Below are 23,067 nucleotides of genomic sequence, written 5' to 3' on the forward strand. Positions count from 1 at the left end.
GATGAAAAATAATCAAATGAATGAGTTTAAAATAGCACATAGTTTAATTCCTATGATATCACTGGGTTATGGTTAGTGAAGTTGCACAAAAACAAATACAACATTTGTAATGATTGTTTAAAAAATTAAATAGAAATATATTTTTTTTATTATAAAATTTGTAACTGATGGACACATTAATCGTTGATCTTATAACGAAAGACAAAGAAATAGAAGTAAAGCCACACATGAGTGCTTTACAATCATGAATAATAACATCAAAGTAGGAGTAGTAGTTTTGCAGGGCCATTCTAGCGTTTGTTTAACCAAAAGATTGTCCATCTCTATAAATATCAGGGTTGCTGCAAAGTGTTTCTTTAGTCAGCTTAGTGCTTCTCGAACACCCAATGCCTCGGCCATAAATGGATCTTATTGTCTTCTTAATCGACTAGTGTGACCTCTGATAAAGCTTCCATGAGAATCTCGAACTAGCATGCTAATTCCAATTATTCCAAAAGCAAGATCCCACAAAGCATCAATATTGCATTTAAAGATGTTCTCACCAGGAGGACACCATTATGTTACAAAAACAGGTTCTCCTACAATGGAACTGGAAGTTCTTTGTCGTGCTTCAGTCCAATCTTGTCAAATTTGTGCAGCCTTTTTTATAACAATTTTATGTAGTAAAGATCTTTCCTTCCAACCAAGGCTATTTCTAGCATTCCAAATTTTTGATAAGATCATGATTGCTCCATGTAATTGGTCAAGAGTCACATATCAATTAACGACTTTAAGCCAATCCAAGAGAGATTTAAGCCAAATATGTTTTGCCACATTACATTCGACCAAACAGTGCAATATTGTTTCTGTCCCAACTAGGCATGTTGGACATATGTCGGATTGAAGAACCTTCCTATTTATTGAGGTATCCCAGTTGAAAGAACACCATTCAAATCCACTTAAAAAATTAGCACTTTAGGAGGCATCTTCAATTTGCGGATTTTCCGTCAAAACTGTCTATCATTTTGCAGCTCTGAATATCCACTTTTGATGGTGTATTGTCCTTCTCTATCAAGTTTCCACATCCATTGATCATCCCGTAATGTAAATCCCAATGGAATTCGCTTAATTCAATCTATCTCATCAATGGAGAAAATTAAAGTGTCTCCAACTTGTATCCCAATCAATAAAATCTGCCATGCGCAACTCCAACAATTCTTCATTGGGGGTACTATAAATAACCAATAATTGTCCCACCGGTAGTCATGGATAATTAAAGATCTTAGGATTGAGGCCATTACCTATATGCTTTACAGAACTCTTTTGAAGAAGATACTTGGAAGCATATAAGAACCGCCAAATAAAGTTAGGATTTGATCCTTCTCCTGCGGTAAGAAATTCAGATTGACGGTAATATTCAGCCTTAAAAATACGACTAACACTTTGGAGCGAGTCATGATCGATCAACCTGTTTTCGCTAAGAGTGTCGTATTTACATGTTGGATTCTTCGAAAACCCATGCCACTTTCCTCCTTGTGTTTTCTCATTCTTTCCCATGACATCCACTTGATTTCCGATCCTTCATTGCAAAATCGACGCAATAACATCTTTCACCTCTTTTGTGGCATTTCTGCTAAAGTATATTTCAGATTTATGAAAGTTAACCTATGGCTAGAGGCATTTTGATAGACCAGTAGACACTGCTTAGTAACATTTGTCTCCAATTCTATAGCTTTAAAAAAATTATAAGGCGTCATTTGCAAAAAAAGAGGTGACTACATTTTAAAATTTTTTAAATTTCAATTTGTTATCTATATTGTATTTATTTTATATTAACCAAAATATTTGAAATTTAATCCGTTGAATCATTTTAAAACTTTTAGAATTTCAATTTATCATCTATATTGTATTTATCTTATATCAACCAGAATATTTGAAATTTAAATCCCTTCAATTATTTTTAGATAATGTAAATAACTGTAAGATCCCCTCTCAATATATAATTTTTTTTGTCTAACAAAATTTTGTGCTCACAAATACTTTAGTTAGAAAAATCATCAATGCACATGGTATAGTACAATCGATTTATTTGTTGCTTTAATTTTCACCATATTGATGAAAATACATTTTAACTTTATCGTATTTAAAGTGAATATGCTCTTATTCTAAAAGTAGTTCACATATATATTTCCATCGTTATACAATTGCTTTACATATACTTTATCGTTGTAAAAGTAGCTCACATATATCATTTTTATTTAATTAAAGTAAAAAAATAACAACTTTTTTTTAAAAAAAAAAAGTCATGTAAAGATATATATATGATCTTTCTAGCAGGGTGTATTTGATTTTTTTCATACATCAATTATTTTGTAACTTATTTGAATTTCACATTCTTGTTTCATTTCTTTCATTCTTTATTATATAATATTGTTTTTAGTGCCGCTATATCATAAATTTAAAATTATTTTTTTATGTTTATATTGTAATTTAGTATTTGTATTTGTAAAAAAAAATAATTGGGACATTCATAATAATTTTAAAAAAGAATCACCGACAAAATAATTTTGACAAGAAAATTAGTAATTTAAACTAACAGTTGAATTAAAAAAAAGGAAAAATAAGAAAGATCAAATATATATGGACTTTAACATAATTTTAATTAATTTAATTTTTTTCAAAACCCTGCTAGAAGAGAATAATATATATGAGACATTTGTGTAACCGTAAAGGTATATATCATTATAAATGAAGAGTATATTAGCTCTAAATGACATATATCAAGCCATTTTCACATTTTTATTTTTGATTTCTTATTCGATGTTTGTTAACCTCACTAAATTCTGATTAAATTCAAATGTACATATTGCATCACTCATTTTTGGACAAGACTCTCTCAATAAAATTTCTTTCCCGCTCTAAAAAATTCTAACATATAATTGTTTCTAATAATTATGTGTTTATTCATTGAATTGATTTTGTTAATATAAAAACAAAATGGAGAATTACTCGTGCATTTAGAGATTGTGATAACTAATATGATAAAATAAAGATATATGTTTATCAAGGTTGAAGATTTTATCATTGTAAATAATTATCGAGGGCTTTTTTTAAAGAACAAAACTAAAATGAAATAATTAATGAATAGTTTTGATTTAAAAAAACAAAGGAAATTATCGATAGCTCAAATAGAAAAATCTTCTTGCTACGATTTAAATAAAAAAATAAAACGATAATTTAACTGTGAAATTTGCGAATTGGGAAAAAAATTAGAATAGGGCCAAAATGCAATATGCGCAAAGCCGGGGAGAAGGATGTATAAGAATAATGAAATTACTTGGGGCAAAAGTGAAATCTTTGGTCTTCTGATTTCTCCTTTTATTTTTTGCCCTCGCAGTAAAATTGTTTCGTAATTGGATCTTCACAGTTCTCGTGTAAGAGGAGACGGAAAAAAAGACTTATGTTATATGCCCAACTTTTAACTCCTCAACACTCGCCTGCGGTTTAACCCATCGCTTCGACCTCTCTGCGACTGATCGCTGTTTCTCTCAACTTCGACTCCACTTTTGCCGGCGGCCTTATCGGCGAGATCTTTAATCAGGTAATTTTCCATATACTCCAAATCGACGACTTCTATGCCAATTTCGCGTTGATTGTGCGATTTCGAACTGTTGTTTTCGACATCAGAGATTGGATTTCATTTTTTATTGGAATTTGATAATGCGTTAATTTTGATCTTTTGAGATCAGATGCTGACTTCTATTGTTGAGTTATTAGTTTGATTTATATTCTGCATTAATTTGGCTACTTACTCTTGTTAGTTTGATTCGAAAAAAGGATATGCACATCAACATCAGAATTGAGTGTTGCTCTAGATTGAGAATTTACCGATATTGTTTTTATTTAACTGTTTTGTCCTCTATTATGATGGAATAGAGATTGCTGGAACAACATTAGTGCTAGGGATCAAAGGAAGTTATTAGAATTGAGGCAAACCTTGTTCTGATTTGGCTTCTATTGAGTGTTTTCTACTTGTTTTAGTTACTAGAAACTAGATTCTATGTGCTGTAGGCACCTAAAGGAAGTGGAACTGAGTTCTGACCTTCTTATGTGTTCCTTTCCCATGTCCTTCATTCTCCCAACCATTCCTTATTTGCTGGGAAAACTCAACAGACTGCTCATTATGAAATGGAAAAGGTCTTTAGTAAGTATTTATCTTCTTAGACAGAGTTGCGTATCTTCTTCTCCTTATCTCTGTTTTATTCCTTTTCTATTCCTGGGTTGCAAATATTTGTTTCCCTACTATTTTTGGCTAATGTATTTAGTCTTGCATTATTTTTATCTTTTTGTGCTTTAATGTTGATTTTTGTGGTAATGACATGTTTTATTGATTTTTGTTGGTGGATTAAACTTCAGGAAGCGGTCCTTTGTGACCATGGGCACCGAATATCCCAATCGGCCAACCTTTCCCTCAAGGCCTGCTGCTACACCTTTTGGTGTTCCGCAGAGTACAACTCCTTTTCAATCATCTCGTCCAGTGGTTGGATCTGATGCTTCTGCTTTTCGGCCTGCTCCTCCTACTTCTTCTCCGGCTATGCCACCTCCTTCCTCATCTGGACCCATGGTTGGACCAGGGATATCTTCTTTTAGACCGATGCCACCCGGGATGCCTAATGATGCAGGGAGGCCACCTCCAACATCAACACCTCCATATGGGCCGACAGTCTCTGGCCCTTTCCCACGTTTCCCCTCACCGCAGTTTCCTTCTACAGCTCAGGTACCACCTCCACGCACTTCGATGCCGGGGCAGCCGGTTGTAGCAGCCCCTGTTAGACCTGTTTCAGGGCCTTTCTCAACACCTCCTGGTGCCCATCATCCACAAATCCAACCTCCTACTGTTCCGATGGGATCGCCTCCTCAAGGTGCAAGTACAGTGCAGCCTAGTCCAAATGTTTATCAGGGTCCCATGCAGTCCCAGTTTTCTGCTGCCAGAGCAACCTCACAGCCATCTTCCCCTTTAGCAGGTTCAGCTTATCCTGCTGCTAGACCTGGCTTTCAATCTGGTTTTCCAGGATATATAAGTCAGCAACCTTCAGGGTTTGCACAAGCTCCCCCTAGACAATCAGTACCATTTCCTTCTCAGCCTGGCGGCTATGTTCCACCAGTGCCAGCAGCTTCTAGCCCCTATCTTTCTCAACAAGGAGGGTTTGCACCACCACCACCACCTCTAACATCTCAACGTCCAGGATCTATGCCTCCTACATCTGCTATGCAAGGTTTGGTGGAAGACTTCAGTTCCTTCTCAATTGGGTCTGTTCCAGGATCATTTGATTCCGGCCTTGACTCTAAGGTTCTACCAAGACCAATTGATGTTGATGTTGAGCGGAATGTTTTGTCTGAGATGTATCCCATGAACTGCAGTTCAAGATTTTTGAGGCTCACAACTAGTGGCATACCAAATTCTCAGTCTTTGGCTTCAAGGTGGCACTTATCTCTTGGAGCAGTTGTTTGTCCTCTCGCCGAGGCATCAGATGGGGTATGTATTCATGACATAGTACTCTTTTCATATTCTGGATAGTTACAGTTTAAGGGTTTCATGTGAATCTCACTTGCTCTACGTGCAAAATCTACATCATGCAGGAAGAAGTTCCTGTGGTTAATTTTGCCCCAACTGGTATCATCCGCTGTAGAAGGTGTCGCACTTATGTAAATCCTTATGTGACATTCACCGACAGTGGAAGAAAGTGGAGATGTAATATATGTGCATTGCTTAATGAAGGTAAGTACTGTCACTACTGATATTGCTTCAGGTCTTGAGTTTTTAACAAGTATATTTTGGTTTTAGTATACTTTAAAAGTTTTAGTTAGGTGTAGCTAGAATAGTTGAATTCCTTCTTGAATATTCTGTTGCGTTTTTGCATTGATTAACTTCCTAATATGTGGGTAGATGGGTTAAGGCCGCGAGAGAGATGGAGGGAAGTGGATTAATGTGCATGAGGCTGGCACCGTAATATGTCGAATGCATGCATCCCGATTTTGGAAATAACCTTAACCTTGAAATAAGTAATGGTAGAAGGTCAGATGATTAATGAGTAAATGCCTAAATAAAATGACCCCACTTAGCTTTAATACTAAACTGTGCTATCTTATTAATGAACAAAAACTTCTATGTAGACCTTACTTTCTGCTCTTTGCATCTTTTAGCAGATTTTTTTCTACTCATTGCTCACATTCCATTCAAATTGCTGCTAAGAGAACTTTGATACTCCACCATGTCCTCTCTGATTGTGATGCTGGATTTAATTTGTCTACAATTGTTTGTTTTCATTGCCATATATGTACAAGTTAGCATTCCATGTCAGGGCCTCCCAGCTATGTTGTTGTGCTTTTTGTCACTTTAGAATCTGAAGATTCACATTTCTAATGTTGCATATTGAGGATGTAGTGTATTGTGTCCTTTTTTGAAATGCATGGGCTCATTTTTTCTCTCTATGTCTAGTTCCTGGTGAATATTTCGCACATTTGGATGCCAGTGGCAGAAGAGTTGACTTGGATCAAAGGCCTGAACTTACCAAAGGTAGCGTGGAGTTTATTGCTCCAGCTGAGTACATGGTCCGGCCTCCGATGCCTCCCCTGTACTTTTTTCTCATTGATGTATCTTTGACTGCTGTGAGAAGTGGAATGCTTGAGGTAAGAGATTTAGTTATTGAGCTTTGCAGTTTGTATCTAACTACAACAAACTACACATCAATTATGGCCACCGTCCTTTCTACATGCAAGTTAACCAACTTGGAGAGGGTTCTCTATTGGTCATTATTGTGTGGCTTATTGGTGCAAGTATTGCTGTTGCCATCTTATATTAGAATGCTTCTGAGAAATCATTCACATAGACGAGCCTGATGTTTGTATATATGAGCACGTGGGGCTCGTTTTCAAATTTTATCATTTAATTTGATATTCCATTAAGTATCAATTGCCTGTCTAGTTAAACTTCTATTTGTTGGCTACTGGAGCAATTTTTTGTAAAATAATCTGATAAATTGCAAGTTTATCTGGTATGCCCTTTGTTAATCCCTTTTATACATCTACGTCAGGTTTTAGCACAAACCATCAAGAACAGTTTGGACAGCTTGCCTGGATTTCCAAGAACACAGATCGGGTTTATAACATATGACAGTACAGTACACTTTTATAACATGAAGGCGAGTCAGCCGAATAATGATTAATCTTATTGCATAATATGAATATCCATTTACTGTTAAATAATTTAGGTTCTTTTTCTCTTGTACCAGTCATCCTTGACTCAACCTCAAATGATGGTCATGTCAGATCTTGAAGATGTATTTGTGCCATTGCCAGATGATCTTCTTGTCAACTTGTCAGAATCAAGAACTGTGGTAGATGCATTTCTAGACAGCCTTCCTTCAATGTTTCAGGATAATGCGAATGTGGAATCAGCTTTTGGTCCAGCTCTTAAAACAGCCTTCATGGTTATGGTGCGCAACCTTCTTTTTATGCTATTCACGTGATTTTCTGACATTCAAGTTCTTGGTAGCACAGAAGTTTTTCCTTTCACTTTCTGTAAATTCAGTTTTTTGCCTTATGTTGATTCACACTGACTAATATCGCCTCTCTACTTCCAGAACCAACTTGGCGGTAAATTGCTGATCTTTCAAAGCAGTCTTCCATCACTTGGTGTTGGTCGCTTAAAATTACGAGGAGATGATGTTCGTGTATATGGAACTGATAAAGAGCATACAATAAGAGTACCTGAAGATCCTTTTTATAAACAAATGGCTGCTGATTTCACCAAGTATCAGATAGCAGTCAATGTATATGCTTTCAGTGACAAATATACTGACATAGCTACTATAGGTAATTGAACTCTAACGATAAAGGACCTCTACCCCACAGATTAAATTGTGTTTCATGTTTAAGCTGATGAATACTTCTTTTTTAAAAAAAAAAAATATTCCTTTTGATAAGTCAAAGGTTTCATTACTAAGCATCAAGTTTTTGTCAAAAGTTGTACCAATTGTTTTTGACTTAAACCAAGTTGTCTGCTGGCATCTAAACAAGTCTCCGATTGTCCATACAACATGGTATTCACTCTTCACACCAAATTAACAAGTGAGACATGATCGATCTTTTGATGCCTTTTATGTCATTGGAGCTCACTGGAGCATTCTTTCTTCTTTGCATTACATAAGCACCAAAAGTGATGTATTAGTGATGCTCCAGGCTGTCTTATCTCCCACTTTTGATCCTCTGTGATCTCTAGTCTAGCTCGTGGTTGCATCCTCCACTTCCATTGTGTAACACCCTTGATCTATTCTACAAGCGAGAATGCAAGGGCTCACGATTGTGTTGTTAACCTGCAATGCAACAATGGATACTTAGTATCTTCTACAGATTCTCTGCACATGCAACACTAACTCACTAATATCCTCCTCTTTATCAAGTTGTCAGTTGATGAATGCTTCAGTTTACACCAACATTTTCTTTCATATGCCCAAAATTTTCCCATTGAATTCTATGAGATCTTTTTATCCGTCGAACATAATCTTGTTTTATAAAAGGACCTTGTGCCGAAGGCAATCAGGGAAGGCTGATTGATTGACTTCTGTGAGGAATTTGGATGTTCTTTCACTTTGACGTTTGTACGAAGTATAAGCAAAAGCAGAATTAGTAGAAATAAATTACATACAGGGAACTGTGAAAAAATGTCATGCTTAAAATTTTCTTTTAGATGAAAGTGTGTTAAATTAAGTTATTTGGTATACTGAAACATTCCCTGTACTCTGTATTGCCACAGTCAAGGTAGGTCAATTTATTTGACTGAAAGTTGCTCATAATGGGAGTTCATCGTCTTGGTGACCACAGTTATTAATATTTAGGTATGTCCTCATGAGATATTGATGTATAACTTCCTTTAATTATATTGTAGGTACGCTGGCAAAGTACACAGGTGGTCAGGTGTACTACTATCCAAGTTTTCAAGCGTCCGTTCACAAAGATAGATTGCGTCACGAGTTAACCCGAGATCTTACAAGGGAGACTGCTTGGGAGTCTGTCATGCGCATAAGATGTGGAAAAGGTTATCTTGCTATATTACTCTAACCTCTAGAAGCTTAATTTCACTTCCATGTGCAATAAAGAGAGTTTGTGGAGTGTATGTTGGTATAGGTCACTAAGATGTTTGGTGCTTTCAGGTGTTCGTTTTACAACATATCATGGGAACTTCATGCTGAGATCCACTGATCTGATAGCACTTCCTGCTGTTGACTGTGATAAAGCATATGCAATGCAGTTATCCCTTGAAGAAACACTACTCACTTCCCAGACAGTATTTTTCCAAATTGCTCTACTGTATCCTTTAGCATGAAATGTTTTGTGCTTAATTCACTTCATATATTTTCTCGAGTACTCCTGCACCAGATACTTTTTAAATGGGAATCCAGGTGATGTCTATTCTAGGATGAAAATTCCCCTCCTAAATATTTCATAGAAGCATTAATTTCCTAGTTTTTAATTTTATTTTTTTTGATAATGAATGAACTTACCCATGATGAATGAGTAATAGGGTTTCCTGGAACACTTTCTTAACAATTAAAAGATACACATCATCTTCTGGAGAAAGGCGCATTAGAGTACACACAGCAGCAGCACCGGTTGTTTCAGATTTAGGAGAAATGTATCGCCTAGCTGATACTGGTGCTATCATTTCTCTTTTTACCAGGCTTGGTAAATTTAGCTATACTTTTCTTGTATTTGGTCCTGTGACTTTGAGATTTTTCCCTTTAGTACTTTTAAGTTTCTTACGCGCAAGTTCTTGTCTTTCAGCCATTGAGAAAACTCTGACCTCTAAATTAGAGGAGGCTCGAAATTCTATTCAACTCAGGATTGTGAAAGCTCTTAGAGAATATCGAAATCTCCATGCTGTTCAGCACCGTGTGGCTGGAAGGATGATTTATCCAGAATCTTTAAAGTACTTGCCATTATATGGATTAGCTTTATGCAAAACAACTGCCCTTCGCGGTGGATATGCTGATGCTCAGCTTGACGAACGATGTGCTGCTGGATATACCATGATGGCTTTGCCCGTTAAAAGATTGTTGAAGCTTCTATATCCTAAGTTGATCCGTATAGATGAATATCTTCTAAAAGTAAGCATCTGACAGCCCTTCCACATTGTTGCTGTATTTGCTTTAAAGGTTCTAAAACCTATGATTTTTCTATTTCTAGAAACCATCTTCGCGAGAGGAGTCTAAAGACATCTTGAAAGGGGTTCCACTTACAACAGAGAGCTTAGATCCCCAGGGTCTCTATCTCTTTGATGATGGTTTCCGGTTTGTCATCTGGTTCGGTAGAATGCTTTCTCCTAATATGATCCAGAGTTTGCTCGGAGAAAACTTTGCTGCTGACTTCTCTAAGGTAAGATTTATAGACTGCTGTGTCATCATCACACCATATTAGGAAGGTTCCGTTTGGTACTGAATGGACCAAACGTAAGCCGTATGAAATTTGAATATGCACTTTAAATGCCAACTACTTAGTTACGTAGTTTGGTTTGGATTAAATGGTAAAATCTGATTAGACTTCCGCCAATGAAATGTAGGAAGCCAAAAACAAAGTTCTCATTTTATTTTTCAAAGTGGTTCCATGGATCGTATGTGGAATTGTCTCCAGTATAGATGTTGCTGATTAAAAGGATCTAAATCTCTACTCAGCTTCACCTATAGCATCCTTTTTCTTTCTGGGCAAGCCTCATTTTTCATTTTATGCAGGACCATTAGTTATCTGTTTCTTTTTGTTATAGGTTAGTAACTTTCTGGTCTACTGGGTTATAGATTAGTATCTCCAATCCGTTTTACTTAACTTTGTCGTTTGTCTTCCATAGGTTGTACAGTTGCCATCTTCTGAAATTTGTTCTCTTTATTCTACTTCTGCCCCTCTGGGTTCACACTGATTTACTGACATTTTCCTTATTACTGCATCATCCGAATCTGTGGAATCTATAACATTTCATTAATTTCTTATCTCCTTGTTCTAGCCTGCATGTAGACAGAATTAGTAAAACACAGTTGCTTCTGGTTTAAGCATCTATATTTTTGCTTTTCATCGGATGATGAAGAGCTCTTAAGTTCTCTGCTCTTGTATTTAGCTCTAAATGTTGTAATCTTAACTTTTTTCCACTTTGATGACTATTGTGAGGTTAATTCTGTGTGCCTTCTGTGAGACATATAGGAGAAAATTATTATTGAGTTGTTGTTGCGTCTACATTATTACATTGAGACCCTATTAATAGAACCTAGAATACAATTCTTTACCAAGTAGGTTACTATTTAGTATTCTTATTACTATTCTAATAGGATTGTATAAACCTATCCTATTTTAACACTCCCCCGCAAGCTAGTACATACAATTCATGTACCCAGCTTGTTACAAATGTAATTAACACAAGGACTGATGAGGGGCGTGGTGAGATACCTGCTAGTTGATTCGTCGACTTTACAAAATTGAAGTCAATCTCAATGTACTTGTCTACTCGTTAAATACTGGATTTGATGCATAATGCCAGTATTCCAGTGTTGAACTTCCCAAACCAAACCTGCAAAGATTGCTTCAAACCATAGACTGACACATAATCGACATACAAGGCTACTAAACTCCCCCTGAGCAACAAAGTGCTCAAAACCTAGTGTAAAGTATATGGATCATTTGGAATCAATAGATGAGTCGATATTAAACAAGTCACCACAGAACTGGTTGGAATATGCTCATATGCCGGAGTATTAGATTTTATGGCTAAAGTGGTGACAATCTAAGATATAAAATTATATAGGTAGGGCCGGAATGATATCACGACCCATCTAGAAAATAGAAATTATATAGGATAGTTCAAATTGATGGAACGACCCCATTGAAAAAGTGAACTAATATGGGTAGGTTCAGAATGATGGCACGACAGTGCCGAAAAAGAAAAATTATATGGGTAGGGTAATGATTGCACAACCCTACACAAATCAGATTTGAGGAGTCACCGAAAAGACGAATGGAACTATGCAAATCAAATCTAAGGATTCACTAAAAAGACACGTGATGCTATGCAATTCAGATATTAGAAAATAGTTCAGAAAAATTCACAGTACCACTCAAATCAAATATGAAAAACAGTTCGAAGAGATGCACGGTGCTATGCAAATCAGATTTGCAAAAAAGGTAGTCACCAGAAGAATGACATGGTGCTACACAAATTGTATATGAAAAAGTAGTTGCTGGAATGATGGCACAGTGCTACACAAACCAGATATGAAAAATTAGTCACCGAAAAGATTGCTCGGTGCTGAACTAATTAAATATGAAAAAGTAGTCACTGGAATGATGGCATGGTGCTACACAAGTTAAATATGAAAAAGTAGTCACTGAAATGATGACACGGTGCTACACGAATTAGATATAAGAAAGTAGTCACCTTAATGATGTCACGGTGCTACAAAAATTTGATATGAGAAAATAGTCACTAGAAAGATACATGGTGCCCAACTTTTGCTAACATAATTATTGGCCGGACGGGCAGCATATATGAGTAATAGCCGCCCGCCGGCAGCGGAAGCTCTTTGAGTTTTTATCAATATCGTAAAGGCTCTGATACTATGTGAGAAATATAGGGAAAAAAATATTATTGAATTGTTGTTGTGTCTACATTATTACATTGAGACCCTATTTATAGACCCTATAATACAATTCTTTACCAAGTAGGATACTATTTAGTATTCCTATTCCTATTCTAATAGGATTGTATAACCTATTCCTATTCTAATAGGATTGTATAAACCTATTCCTATTTCAATAGGATTGTATTAATCTATTCCTATTCTAACATTTTTTTTCTAGGTTAACAGGGTCATGCTTAAGATCTAGTCTTTTTGCATTTTTGGGATTCCCTTTTCATTGTTTTCCTAGATATGGATGAGTTGTACTTCAGAAGTACTTCCAGTTGGTTTCATGTTCTGGTTTGTAGGTAGCCTCAGAACTGGATTTCTTTCCCTTTGTGCAAGTTTATACTGAAGGCCCAAAGGTTCAAAACTTCCCATATGATTTCTCTTCCCTGAAGGTATAAAAGAAGTTTCCTGCATATTTGGTTTTCTGAGCATACAACATGCAGTGTTGTGAAAGGCACACTTAAGCCCTAAAGTGAGGGACTAAACACATTGAGCACTTCACCTTGCCTTATAGGCACTTCAGTTTCATCATCAAGGCTCTAAAAGCATACTTTTCCCTGCCAAGGAGTGCAATCCTAAAGATGTGATACTGTACAATTGATATTTCACTTTATTATAATTTTTTTGCGATTTCTTTGTCCATATATTTATTACTCATGCTAGTGATTATTAATCTTGGACTAGTTTTTCTTCATTTGCACCTTTTCTCATTAAAACCCGTGTTGTATTTGCACTTTGCGCTTAAAGCCCCAAAGGACATTAGTCTTTTTGCACTTTCACTTTTGACAACACTGACTGTATGTCAGCAGTACTAATTAGCATCTAACTAGGTTTGCAATGAAAGTATAGCTACTTTGATAACATCCATCGTGTCTGATGAAGGCACATACTCCTTCTGTATCTCAAGTGCTTAGATCTGCTACTTTCCTGAAATAATGAGATTCAAATAGTTGGAATGGAGATATATGGTAAAAGAGAAAGCAAGTGCACTCGATATGTGAGATCATAAGATCTACACCTCACTGACCGAAATTTAGTATGTTACTCTGACAAAATATCAGATGTCAAGATTTAAGGAAGTACTTGGAGGATGGGCAATTTAGCCCTGATAATGATTTTGCATTTTGAAGAAATGACTTCTGTTGCCTTGCAAATTTGAACTTAGTGAGTCAAGAAGGATATTTTTTTTCCTGAATTTTTAAAGATTCTTGTTGAAAAGAGGATGACTATAGGTCTTAAATCCTTGTTTAATTCACTTTTTGCTTACATGTGATATAACGTTCACTAAGAATTTGCAATGTATTCGCCTAGAGGACCTTTCTTTGCTTATGGAAACCTTAAAACATGGGTGTATGGTCCTATGACTATCTCCCAAAAGCTTTAGTGGGCAGAGTTAGCCGGAACCTGTGCTAGTGGGAGATAAGATGTCTGGTGGAATTAATAGAGGTGTGTGCAAGCGGGCCCAGACATGCATCATTAAAAATAGGGTATATGTGCCTCCTTTCTTCTGAATCTAGGTTCCCATTTTCTTTGCACACAAATATAAAGTCGTGTGTTGAAGTATTATTTGAACAGCTCATCACTGAACATCGGTGATATCTTGGCTATCCATAAAAAAGGATTTGTTCTATGGTGCAGCAATACTCTTTTGAAGGGATGTGTTTCTTGCTTATGCCCCCCACCTCATCCCCTGCGTAGAAAAAAAAACAGAAGGAATAAGACATATTTGAGAGTGCAGGGGATTACTTTTCTTGTTAGGACAGAGGAAAACTGAGGCGCAACCCGAGTTGAGACACAACTTATGACAGTTATTTGGAATGGAGGAACCAAGTTTGGCACTCAGCTGGTTTCTTCGCTGATTCAACCCTATGTCCTTCACTGTGTTGATGTTTTGAGACAGCTCCTGCAAATTTTCTGCTTGTCTTTAACTCTCTGATGTGATTTTTTTTTAAATTGTGAATCAGGTTTCACTTCAAGAGCTAGATAATGAAATGTCAAGAGAACTGATGGGTTTGCTTAAAAGACAGAGGGAGAGTGACAGATCATATTATCAGTTATGCCATCTTGTGAGGCAAGGTGAACAGCCTAGAGAAGGCTTCTTCTTGCTTGCAAATCTGATTGAGGATCCAGTTGGTGGTTCTATTGGTTACCAGGATTGGATTCTGCAAGTACACCGACAAGTCCAGCAAAATGCATAAAGGTAATGAAAAGGATTTACTGGTTGTTAATAGTTATAATTCTGTTATGCTTGTATTATTATTGACTTCATCTTTTGGGTGGTACCCAAGTGTTCCAAAAAGAGTGAAGGGTGAATCTTTATTATTGCATTATCTAAATGAAACTGAAACAGATGATGAAGAGATTGCCATCATGGTGATCACCTATGCATTTCTCCTCTCTGAACCTAAAATGATGAGTTTTAGTCTGCTTGCTGATTGAACACTCCCTATTTTAGCAGGGTTCCTGTATGTTCAATCATTTGTGGTCTTCTACTGTGTGGCGGTTCCTGAAGAAGTTGGAACTTGTTGCCACTTGCAACTATGGATGGTTCATCCAATGAGCAAAAGCTTCCATGGAAGAAATCTGCTGTTAGTGTTAATTGACACCATTGATTGCTGAGCTTACCTGATTTTCCTTGTAACATTAGTTGAAGAACTAATATTTCTCCTCATGTTGGGATCATTTCATACACCTGGACCAGCCATGCATTATGATGTGGGAGCAGGAAGATTGTGATCGTCCTTAAATGCTAGCATTACCCCGCTGCCCCATTTGCTTGGGGTGAACATGAAAAAAATGCTAATTGACTAGTATTTATTTTCACGTGTTGGTCTGGTTAGAGTGAGATGAGACATTAAATAGAACAATGTTGCAGTTATTTATATTCTTGATGTTGTGGGGATAGGGTATGCGTTTGAGTGGGATTTATTTAGACTTTTTGTAGAGATCTTGTACATGCATTTGCTTTGCATAACTGAATTTTTTTTGCTGCCCGTAATAAATTTTTGTTGAGCTGAAATGTAGTGCAGATGATGTAATCTCTCTTTTTCCTAGGTTTTTGCATTGGGATGGATTAATAACAGGGGTGTCTGCTTTTGTGCTGCTGATTTGATTTTGAGATTTTTGGTGTTGTAGTTATCCAATCTTAATCTGAACTAAAAATAATAATTGGTTGATTGGGGTTTCTGAGGTTTTTCTTCTTCTTCTCAGATTTGGCAGTTCGGTTTTTGGTTTTTCCTCTTCAGCATCCCCTCAGTTTTATAGCTGCCTTTTCATTTATTATACTCAACAAATATCTTGTGGTCGACAGCTATATTATTTGCCTCATGGCAACGTCAACTCAATTGCTTCTTTATTGTAATTCCGAAATGTAACTACAGAATATTAAGGGCTCATATGACCATGAAAATTATACTACTCATTTTTTTCGGATCAAACAATACAACATACTGCAACGTGAGTTACCGAGTTGGATTATAAGATTACTGATTTTCCAAGATTATATTTTTTAGTTCAGACGAAAAGTACCAAGAGAACCCAGCATCTCTTAAGAACACAACTAAGTGGGACCTCATATGGTCTCGTCTCCCATTGACGAACAAGTAGCTTAATTAATATGGACCATTCTGGGAGGAAAAAAAGACATATAACTAAAACTTGAAGAAAGTAATGAATAAGATATCTTCAAGAATCAGTACTTGAAGATTCCTCATTTAGATGGTCCAAAGTAGTGATCCTAAAAAATTATTACTTTTTCACTTTTAAAATGATAAAAGGAAAGGAATTCAGAGCTTTGTTCGAAGAAGCTAGGGCAACAACCTAAGTGGAGAAAACTTTACCAAGTCATTTACACCTCTATCAGTTCATAGCGTGCCAATTTGATACTCAATTTGTTGAATACAATCACTAGTAATAATTAAGCATCCCAAAGAAAAAACCTTGAACAACAGACTATGCTATCAGTACTAAAATTCTCAATCACTTTGATATAATACAAAGAGAGGCAGCCAATTGTGAGTTGAGACTCGCTCTCTGCTAGAGAAGTCGAGTGAACATTCCAATGAAGATAAACCTTCAGTAAGGGTAATGTAGCATGAAGGCAAAGTTCTACATCGTTGCAAAAACAAGCAGCATTTAAGATATTAAGTTGTACAAGAAACAGTCTGTCTAAATTTGATACAAAAAAAGGTTGTACATCAGCAACTGTTCTGAGTAGAAAACCATGATACGTATCTCTCTAACAGTCAAGAAATCTTGAAGGAATAATTTTACTAATATCACCTCAAAAATAATATAGAAGCATGTACAATATTTTAAGCTTTGCAAATGTCGCGCTGATCATGAGAACTACCTTCATGTAGCCATAGACGCCAAGTCTAATTCTTCATCAGAATCAATGCAATCTTCAAAATCATAATATGGATTCACCTGTGACAATAACTTAGTCAATGTTATTATTACATTAAACAGCCATGACAATGCAAGTAATTTCAAACAAATTACTCATTGTTTACAAAAGAACACCCCATGAATTTCAATTCAAGATAAGACAAAGCTTCAAACTGTTCTATACCTTGGGTCGGGGCATCACTGCTTCAAAACTACGATAAACGGGGATGTCAAAATTAGGAGGTTCCAAAATAATATATGCTCCTTTATTTCGGTACCTATCCTTAGTTGCCTGCAGTTAGGGCACAAACAGAAAGATAAGTTTCTCCATTTCATACTACAGCTTCCAGGTATAGAAATGGCGCTAAAGATGTTTCAAACTTTTTGCATGAGTGTATAAAAAATTGAACAAACATGATAAAACCTAATTTTGACGAGATGGCTACCTATTCTTACCATATTGAAAAGGATCCATCATTAGGAAAACCCTCTCGAAGCAATAGAACAAATTGATTCATTAAGTAGATTCAAAATGGTTTGACAATCCTAACTAGTGCAGTTTCAGGCCTCCATTGATTCATTTAAGTAGAGTATAACACATGACTAGAAATTGGCTTAATTCCCAAGCCGGAAAAACTGCTCCAGAAAGAAACTTCACGCATAAATTGAATCTATTTAGTAGAACCTTAGGCAAATAGTAATAATTGCAGCATATTCTTAATACCACTTGAAGGGACAAACAGACAATTGGCTGTGTAAACACCAAAATTTGCGCAAGGGCCAATTCCAGCAAGCTCAGCAGGTGTGTTACCGGAAAATTTGTTTATATTGACGAATGAAGCCCACAAACTACTTCCCGAAATAGGGAGAAAGTGACAGTTGACGATCAAGTCATGCAAGATTTTTACCTTGCAACGATCCGGTCAATTAACCAATTTCAACCTAGAGTAAATGAATGTTGGCTAAGCGTGAGAAAATGCTGATTAGGCAACATGCAAAACAAACAAAAAAAGTAGACCACTCCGACCATGAAAGATACTTTTTCACCTAATATACCATGAAAGATAGAACTACTGAAGAGTGAAGTTCTTTATGCATCTTTGTAAGTATTGGTTGCCAAAATACAAAAATTCCTAAACTCATTTCTCTACATCTGGCTGATGCAATCATTGAAAGCACACAGGCCACTACAATAGAAGATAAATGCTCCTAATATACCATTAATACGTTGTTTCAAAATATACATATATATATATATATATATATCCCATTAGTATGCTCATTGGGCACATATTTCAGGAAAAGAAATTCTGAATCAACAGATGCATTACATAGTTTCTATCAAAAGTAACATTGTGCAACTTTAAAGACGCACTACACTTCTACAGACATCTGAAAGTAAACACACCAGCGGTTTTCATAAAGGAAAGTTGAACTGCATACTCAAGTATAACACAAACTACAAACTCTGACCATGGACGATGTAAGGTGAAAAAGTATGATATAGTGAATGGTAAAATTGAAGATACCTGAAACTGTGGATAGTCTGGGGCACTAAACACTGTAATCAATTTACCGGACTGGACCTCATGATCTATGGTGTACCCTTGATCCATTCCTTCCATTCCCTCTCTCTTTTCCCTTGCATCTGGACCTTCATGTGACCTAATAATCAACTGAGGTTGCAGCAATCAAAGACCATAACGTGAGCAATTTTCTCACATATAGAAGTCACAAAAGAAGATGTCAAGCTCACAGAAAATACAAGAACCTAAAATTACATGAATAATGTAAACATAAATAGTATAGGTGCAAAATAAGAGTAGTCCTGAACAGGCAAATATTACGTGAGAGGCCTTCGTCACGTAAAAGTATCTTCATCCTTTGTGCTTCTTCACTTCTTTGTGGGTCTTTAAGTGGTTAAATGCTTCGTTCACAGATACTTGGAATTAAGATCTCATACAACATTTTTCTTTCCTTTTTCCAATGAAATGATTGGGCTTCAAAACAAGTAAATTCATCTCCAAAGGTTCATCGGTAATCTCTAGGAAATATTCTGATTTCCCAGCTACACTGGATCCGCTATGTCAGAAAAAGGAAAGAATTTCAGATATTAATGGCACTACTATCATAGCGTACTAGTTTTTAAGGCAACAACCAGATCATTTTCTTACTTAAATGAGTACAGGTAGTAGCATGATTTTCTTAGACACCCAGTATAGTTATGTCTACACTCATGCGTTTGAAATTGGTTAATATTACTAGTATTGCATTGCAACTGGATATAAAACCAATGCTCTACTCAAGAAAAACATGTTACAACCAGCCTCCTTCAGGTGAATAAATATGAAAAGACCCTTTTTTTCACAAATGAAAAGACTTGTTTATTGACATTGAAAAGAGGTGCATCAACTCTTTGTATGTCCATCTTATTGACTACTAAATCAAATTGATGAACCAAGTCAATGATGGAACCAGACGAAAGGAAAGTGCAATGAGAGCCTTTCAGTCCACTAAATAGGAGTGCACCATATTTTAAAAAATAGTACAGCCTTGTCCATTATCTCTGCATAGGTAAGTCAAACACGTCACACGTGTAATAAATCTTATTCGATCTTTGAAGTTGCTTTGATTAGTTATGTTTATCTTCTAGTGGACTCAAATTATGCAGATAATTAATTAGTTTCATCTGAAAGAAGATTGGATCATTTCCCTAGCAGCCTTGCCTGATAGAATAGTTTCAATGTTCATCCTCAAGGAGGAAATGTTGATGAGGTGAACACAGAACTCCATGAGTATACAGATAAGGCAACAACCCAATATTTGAACTGTCATGTGACAAGAATATTGATGGATTTAAATATCAAGTGATGTCATTAATGGAAAACCATGTATTTTTGCAAGGTTCTCTGCTTTTTGGCATTTCATGTATAAGGGGTTTGCCCTTTTCTTAAGGAATTTTCTTACTTTATCTCCAAAATATTACAAGTTACAGCAAAGGTATAACTGAATTGTTATGACTACGGTAAAATACATAAAAATAAAAGTATATCCTAGTGAAAATTTGTACAAAAAAGAGAGAGAAATATGAGTAACTTCAACTTGTGAGTCCCATCCTATCTTAATTGCTTATATGGATATATGACTCAAACTGCAGGAACTATGGTTCTAGCACAAAGGTTGGTTAACAATTGGTTCCCGAAAAAATGAGAGAGAGTGAAGGAAGATAAAGTAGTTGGTTTGCCTTGGGTCAGATATTAATTAGTTTGCACCTAGTTGACTAATAGGGTTGGTAAAGTTGGAAAATGAGTAAAATTGAGGGGGGGGACACTCCACCTCTTCTTTAACTTCCTTGTATAGACGAGAGTAACAACCCTTATTCTTCCTCAAACCCCTCTTCTTACACCTCAATCAAACATAGTTTAAAATAGAGCTATTGAAATCGAATCCAAGAACTACAAATTCAAAGATTATATTTTGACAAACAGTACAACCCACTTAATGGAAGCTATTGAAGTTTAATACAAAAACTACAAAGTCAAAGATTATATTCTGAATAATATTACGTCCAATCACATCATTCGCACCATAAAACCGTGCGAACAAGACATAATATATTGTAGAATTTCATTCAAAAATAAATGATAAAAAAATGTACTTTAAGCTCTGTTAAAAGACAACTTCAAAGTAATTTAGCAGTAGGCTATATCAATAACAAGAAGAAAAGAGCATATACAAAGAAAGAAATACAATTCCAAGTAGTTTACCTTTAAATTCAACATCTTCAAGAAATCTTCGGTGCAATCCGGACCCCATAAGAGACCAATTCCTCTTTCTTTATTTGGGGAAAGTCCAGGTTTCATTGACGGGTCTGACCACAAGACATCACCCGGTATCAGATTCGTACCTTCCCAAGGAGGATCAAGGACAGATCTCCTAGCTTTTAATAATTCCTCCATAGAACCAAGAGATAAAGTAGTAACATCAGGGTTTGAAACTATTTTACGGTTCTTCTTCCCTTTAGCTCTTTTAGCTGGAGTGACAGCAATACTGCGGAAAATACCTCCATGAGCTGTGTAGACATGATCCCCAATAATGGATGCAAGAGGAAGTCCTTCGAAGCATCCTAAACATTTCCTGTATACATGTTTCCCACTATCCGCATACTTCGCTAGAACCTCCTTTTCAAAACCATAAACAGAAGTACAGTACTTCGACTCGTGATTTCCACGAAGGAGAAACACCCTATTGGGCATAAAAACCTGAAAGAATGTACAGTTTGATTGAATATTGAATATCCACAGTTGCATCTGACTGATATAAGCTAGAAAGTCAATTACATGAACCAGTTGAGTTCAAAAGTTACAACACAAATCAAATATCAAGTTGAAGTAAGGTGCTTCTAGCTCACTGTTACTTGATGCATATTATCCTATCCCAGCTAAACAAGGCACAGGAATGAACCAATATTACCAAGGAAACATCATAATTGATACAAAACTCAAAGGAAGATGAAGGATAATAAAGCTTAACCAAAACTGAATTTGCCTGTTCTACAGATTACCATGATACAAAACCTGGTACTTTAAAGTTAAGCATCACCGTCCCATTTTGTTGTTGTACAACCTCCAGATGTTAAATGACGTTGCCAATGACAAAGTAACAAACTATCTCTATAGGAAGAATACCTCGTCAAGCTTTACAAAGCCCTAATTCTCCATGCTAAGTGACCACATAAAACTGATAATTATGATCAACAATTACATTTGCTGACATAAATTCCATACATAAACACAGTAAAGTTGTTATCTTATCACCAGACACAACTTGTGATATGTAGTAAAAGTAAGATAATCAACTAAGTAACAACATAATTGATACTAAACACTACCAAACGGGAATTTCAAACTACATTACCTAAATATTTCATAAAAACAGTTCAAAATTTTCATTACAGGAAACAAAGAATTCAAAATTTGTTAAAAAGATTTTACCTTCCAAGCCAACAAGGTAAGAAAGGTCTCAAGACCCCAAGCGCCTCTATCGACATAGTCTCCATTGAACACAAAGAACCGATCGTCAGAGGGAAAACCCGCATCTCTCAATAAGAACAAGACATCATGTAGCTGGCCGTGCACGTCCCCAACCACAACAACCCTCGAATCATTTCCCAACCCCGACCCGCTATCAATATGCACACAATTGGGTTCTTTATGCAAGATCTTGGAAGCCGTTAGTATAAGCCGATCAAACACCACTACCGGCAACACCGATGGCAGCTCCGTCGGAGCAAGATTCTTGGATGACCAATCAAATGCTAGCATCAAGTTGGTAACCCAAGCTAGGGTTAAGGTCCCGTCTTCAGGCCATGAAATTGGGATCTCTGGATGAAGCTGTGGTGGTGAAGGAATCGGGGTGGATGGCGATGACGTGGAAGACGTCGATGCCACTGATACAGACGAGAAGAAGTCCTCATCGGACGACGGCGGCGGAGGGGTTGCTGATGGTAAACTGGCGGCTGCAGCCGGTGGTTCTGATTCTGATAACATTTCAACTGGATGCGCGATTTTCGTTAATTTTCTCTAATTTTTTTATTTTATTTTTCAGTTGATAGAATAACTGAGACAAGAATTTAAGAGAAAAAAGAAGTTATTGTTGACAGAGTATGTTCATGGGGGCAATGAGAGATAAAAGCCAAAATAAATTAATATTATATTGGTGCTGTGTCATTGACAGCTCAGTTCACTGCTGGTCAGCTTTAGTTCGTTTGGATATAAATTGGTCAAAACTTATGAGATTGTCAAAATATTGTATCTATTTAGAGAGAGTGATTCAAATTAAAGAATTTTTTTATATCTAAAAGTTCGAGACTTTGAAATATAAGAAAATTATATATAAACTTTATGTAAGATTAATATTTGTTTGGTATTTTATTATATAATTAATATATGGCAAAATAAATTTTACGTTTTTT

The 23,067-nt window shown here is 36.1% G+C and overlaps 2 protein-coding genes across 5 annotated transcripts; one reads left to right on the forward strand and one right to left on the reverse strand.

Annotated features, from left to right (window-relative positions):
• Positions 1–3,327: 3,327 nt before the first annotated feature.
• On the forward strand, positions 3,328–15,723 carry LOC101243662 (protein transport protein SEC24 A). 2 transcript variants are annotated; one of them, XM_004232549.5, is made up of 14 exons: positions 3,328–3,580; positions 4,396–5,515; positions 5,620–5,758; positions 6,479–6,669; positions 7,074–7,181; positions 7,272–7,475; positions 7,623–7,854; positions 8,927–9,076; positions 9,192–9,348; positions 9,596–9,723; positions 9,823–10,145; positions 10,225–10,413; positions 14,669–14,904; positions 15,160–15,723. In XM_004232549.5, the coding sequence occupies exons 2-13, from the start codon at positions 4,415–4,417 to the stop codon at positions 14,900–14,902; spliced, it is 3,156 nt and encodes a 1,051-aa protein (XP_004232597.1). In that variant the 5' UTR covers positions 3,328–3,580; positions 4,396–4,414; the 3' UTR covers positions 14,903–14,904; positions 15,160–15,723. The 2 variants fall into 2 exon arrangements, with proteins under 2 accessions (XP_004232597.1, XP_010316499.1); XM_010318197.4 differs by having other exon boundaries at positions 15,163–15,723.
• Positions 15,724–16,715: 992 nt separating this feature from the next.
• Positions 16,716–22,774, reverse strand: LOC101268637 (serine/threonine-protein phosphatase 7). Of its 3 annotated transcripts, XR_011215056.1 has the most exons (6): positions 22,088–22,774; positions 20,861–21,355; positions 18,941–19,175; positions 18,623–18,769; positions 17,278–17,385; positions 16,716–17,132 (listed from the first exon to the last, which is right to left on the reverse strand). XR_011215056.1 is itself a non-coding variant. In XM_004232548.5 (5 exons), exons 1-5 carry the CDS (start codon positions 22,640–22,642, stop codon positions 17,058–17,060), a joined length of 1,380 nt encoding a protein of 459 aa, XP_004232596.1. In that variant the 5' UTR covers positions 22,643–22,774; the 3' UTR covers positions 16,716–17,057. The 3 variants fall into 3 exon arrangements, 1 of the variants encoding a protein (XP_004232596.1); XR_011215055.1 differs by lacking the exon at positions 18,941–19,175 and having other exon boundaries at positions 17,278–18,035; XM_004232548.5 differs by lacking the exon at positions 18,941–19,175.
• Positions 22,775–23,067: the final 293 nt, after the last annotated feature.

The sequence above is a fragment of the Solanum lycopersicum genome, chromosome 2 (genome assembly GCF_036512215.1).
Source record: "Solanum lycopersicum chromosome 2, SLM_r2.1".
Classification (NCBI taxonomy): domain Eukaryota; kingdom Viridiplantae; phylum Streptophyta; class Magnoliopsida; order Solanales; family Solanaceae; genus Solanum; species Solanum lycopersicum.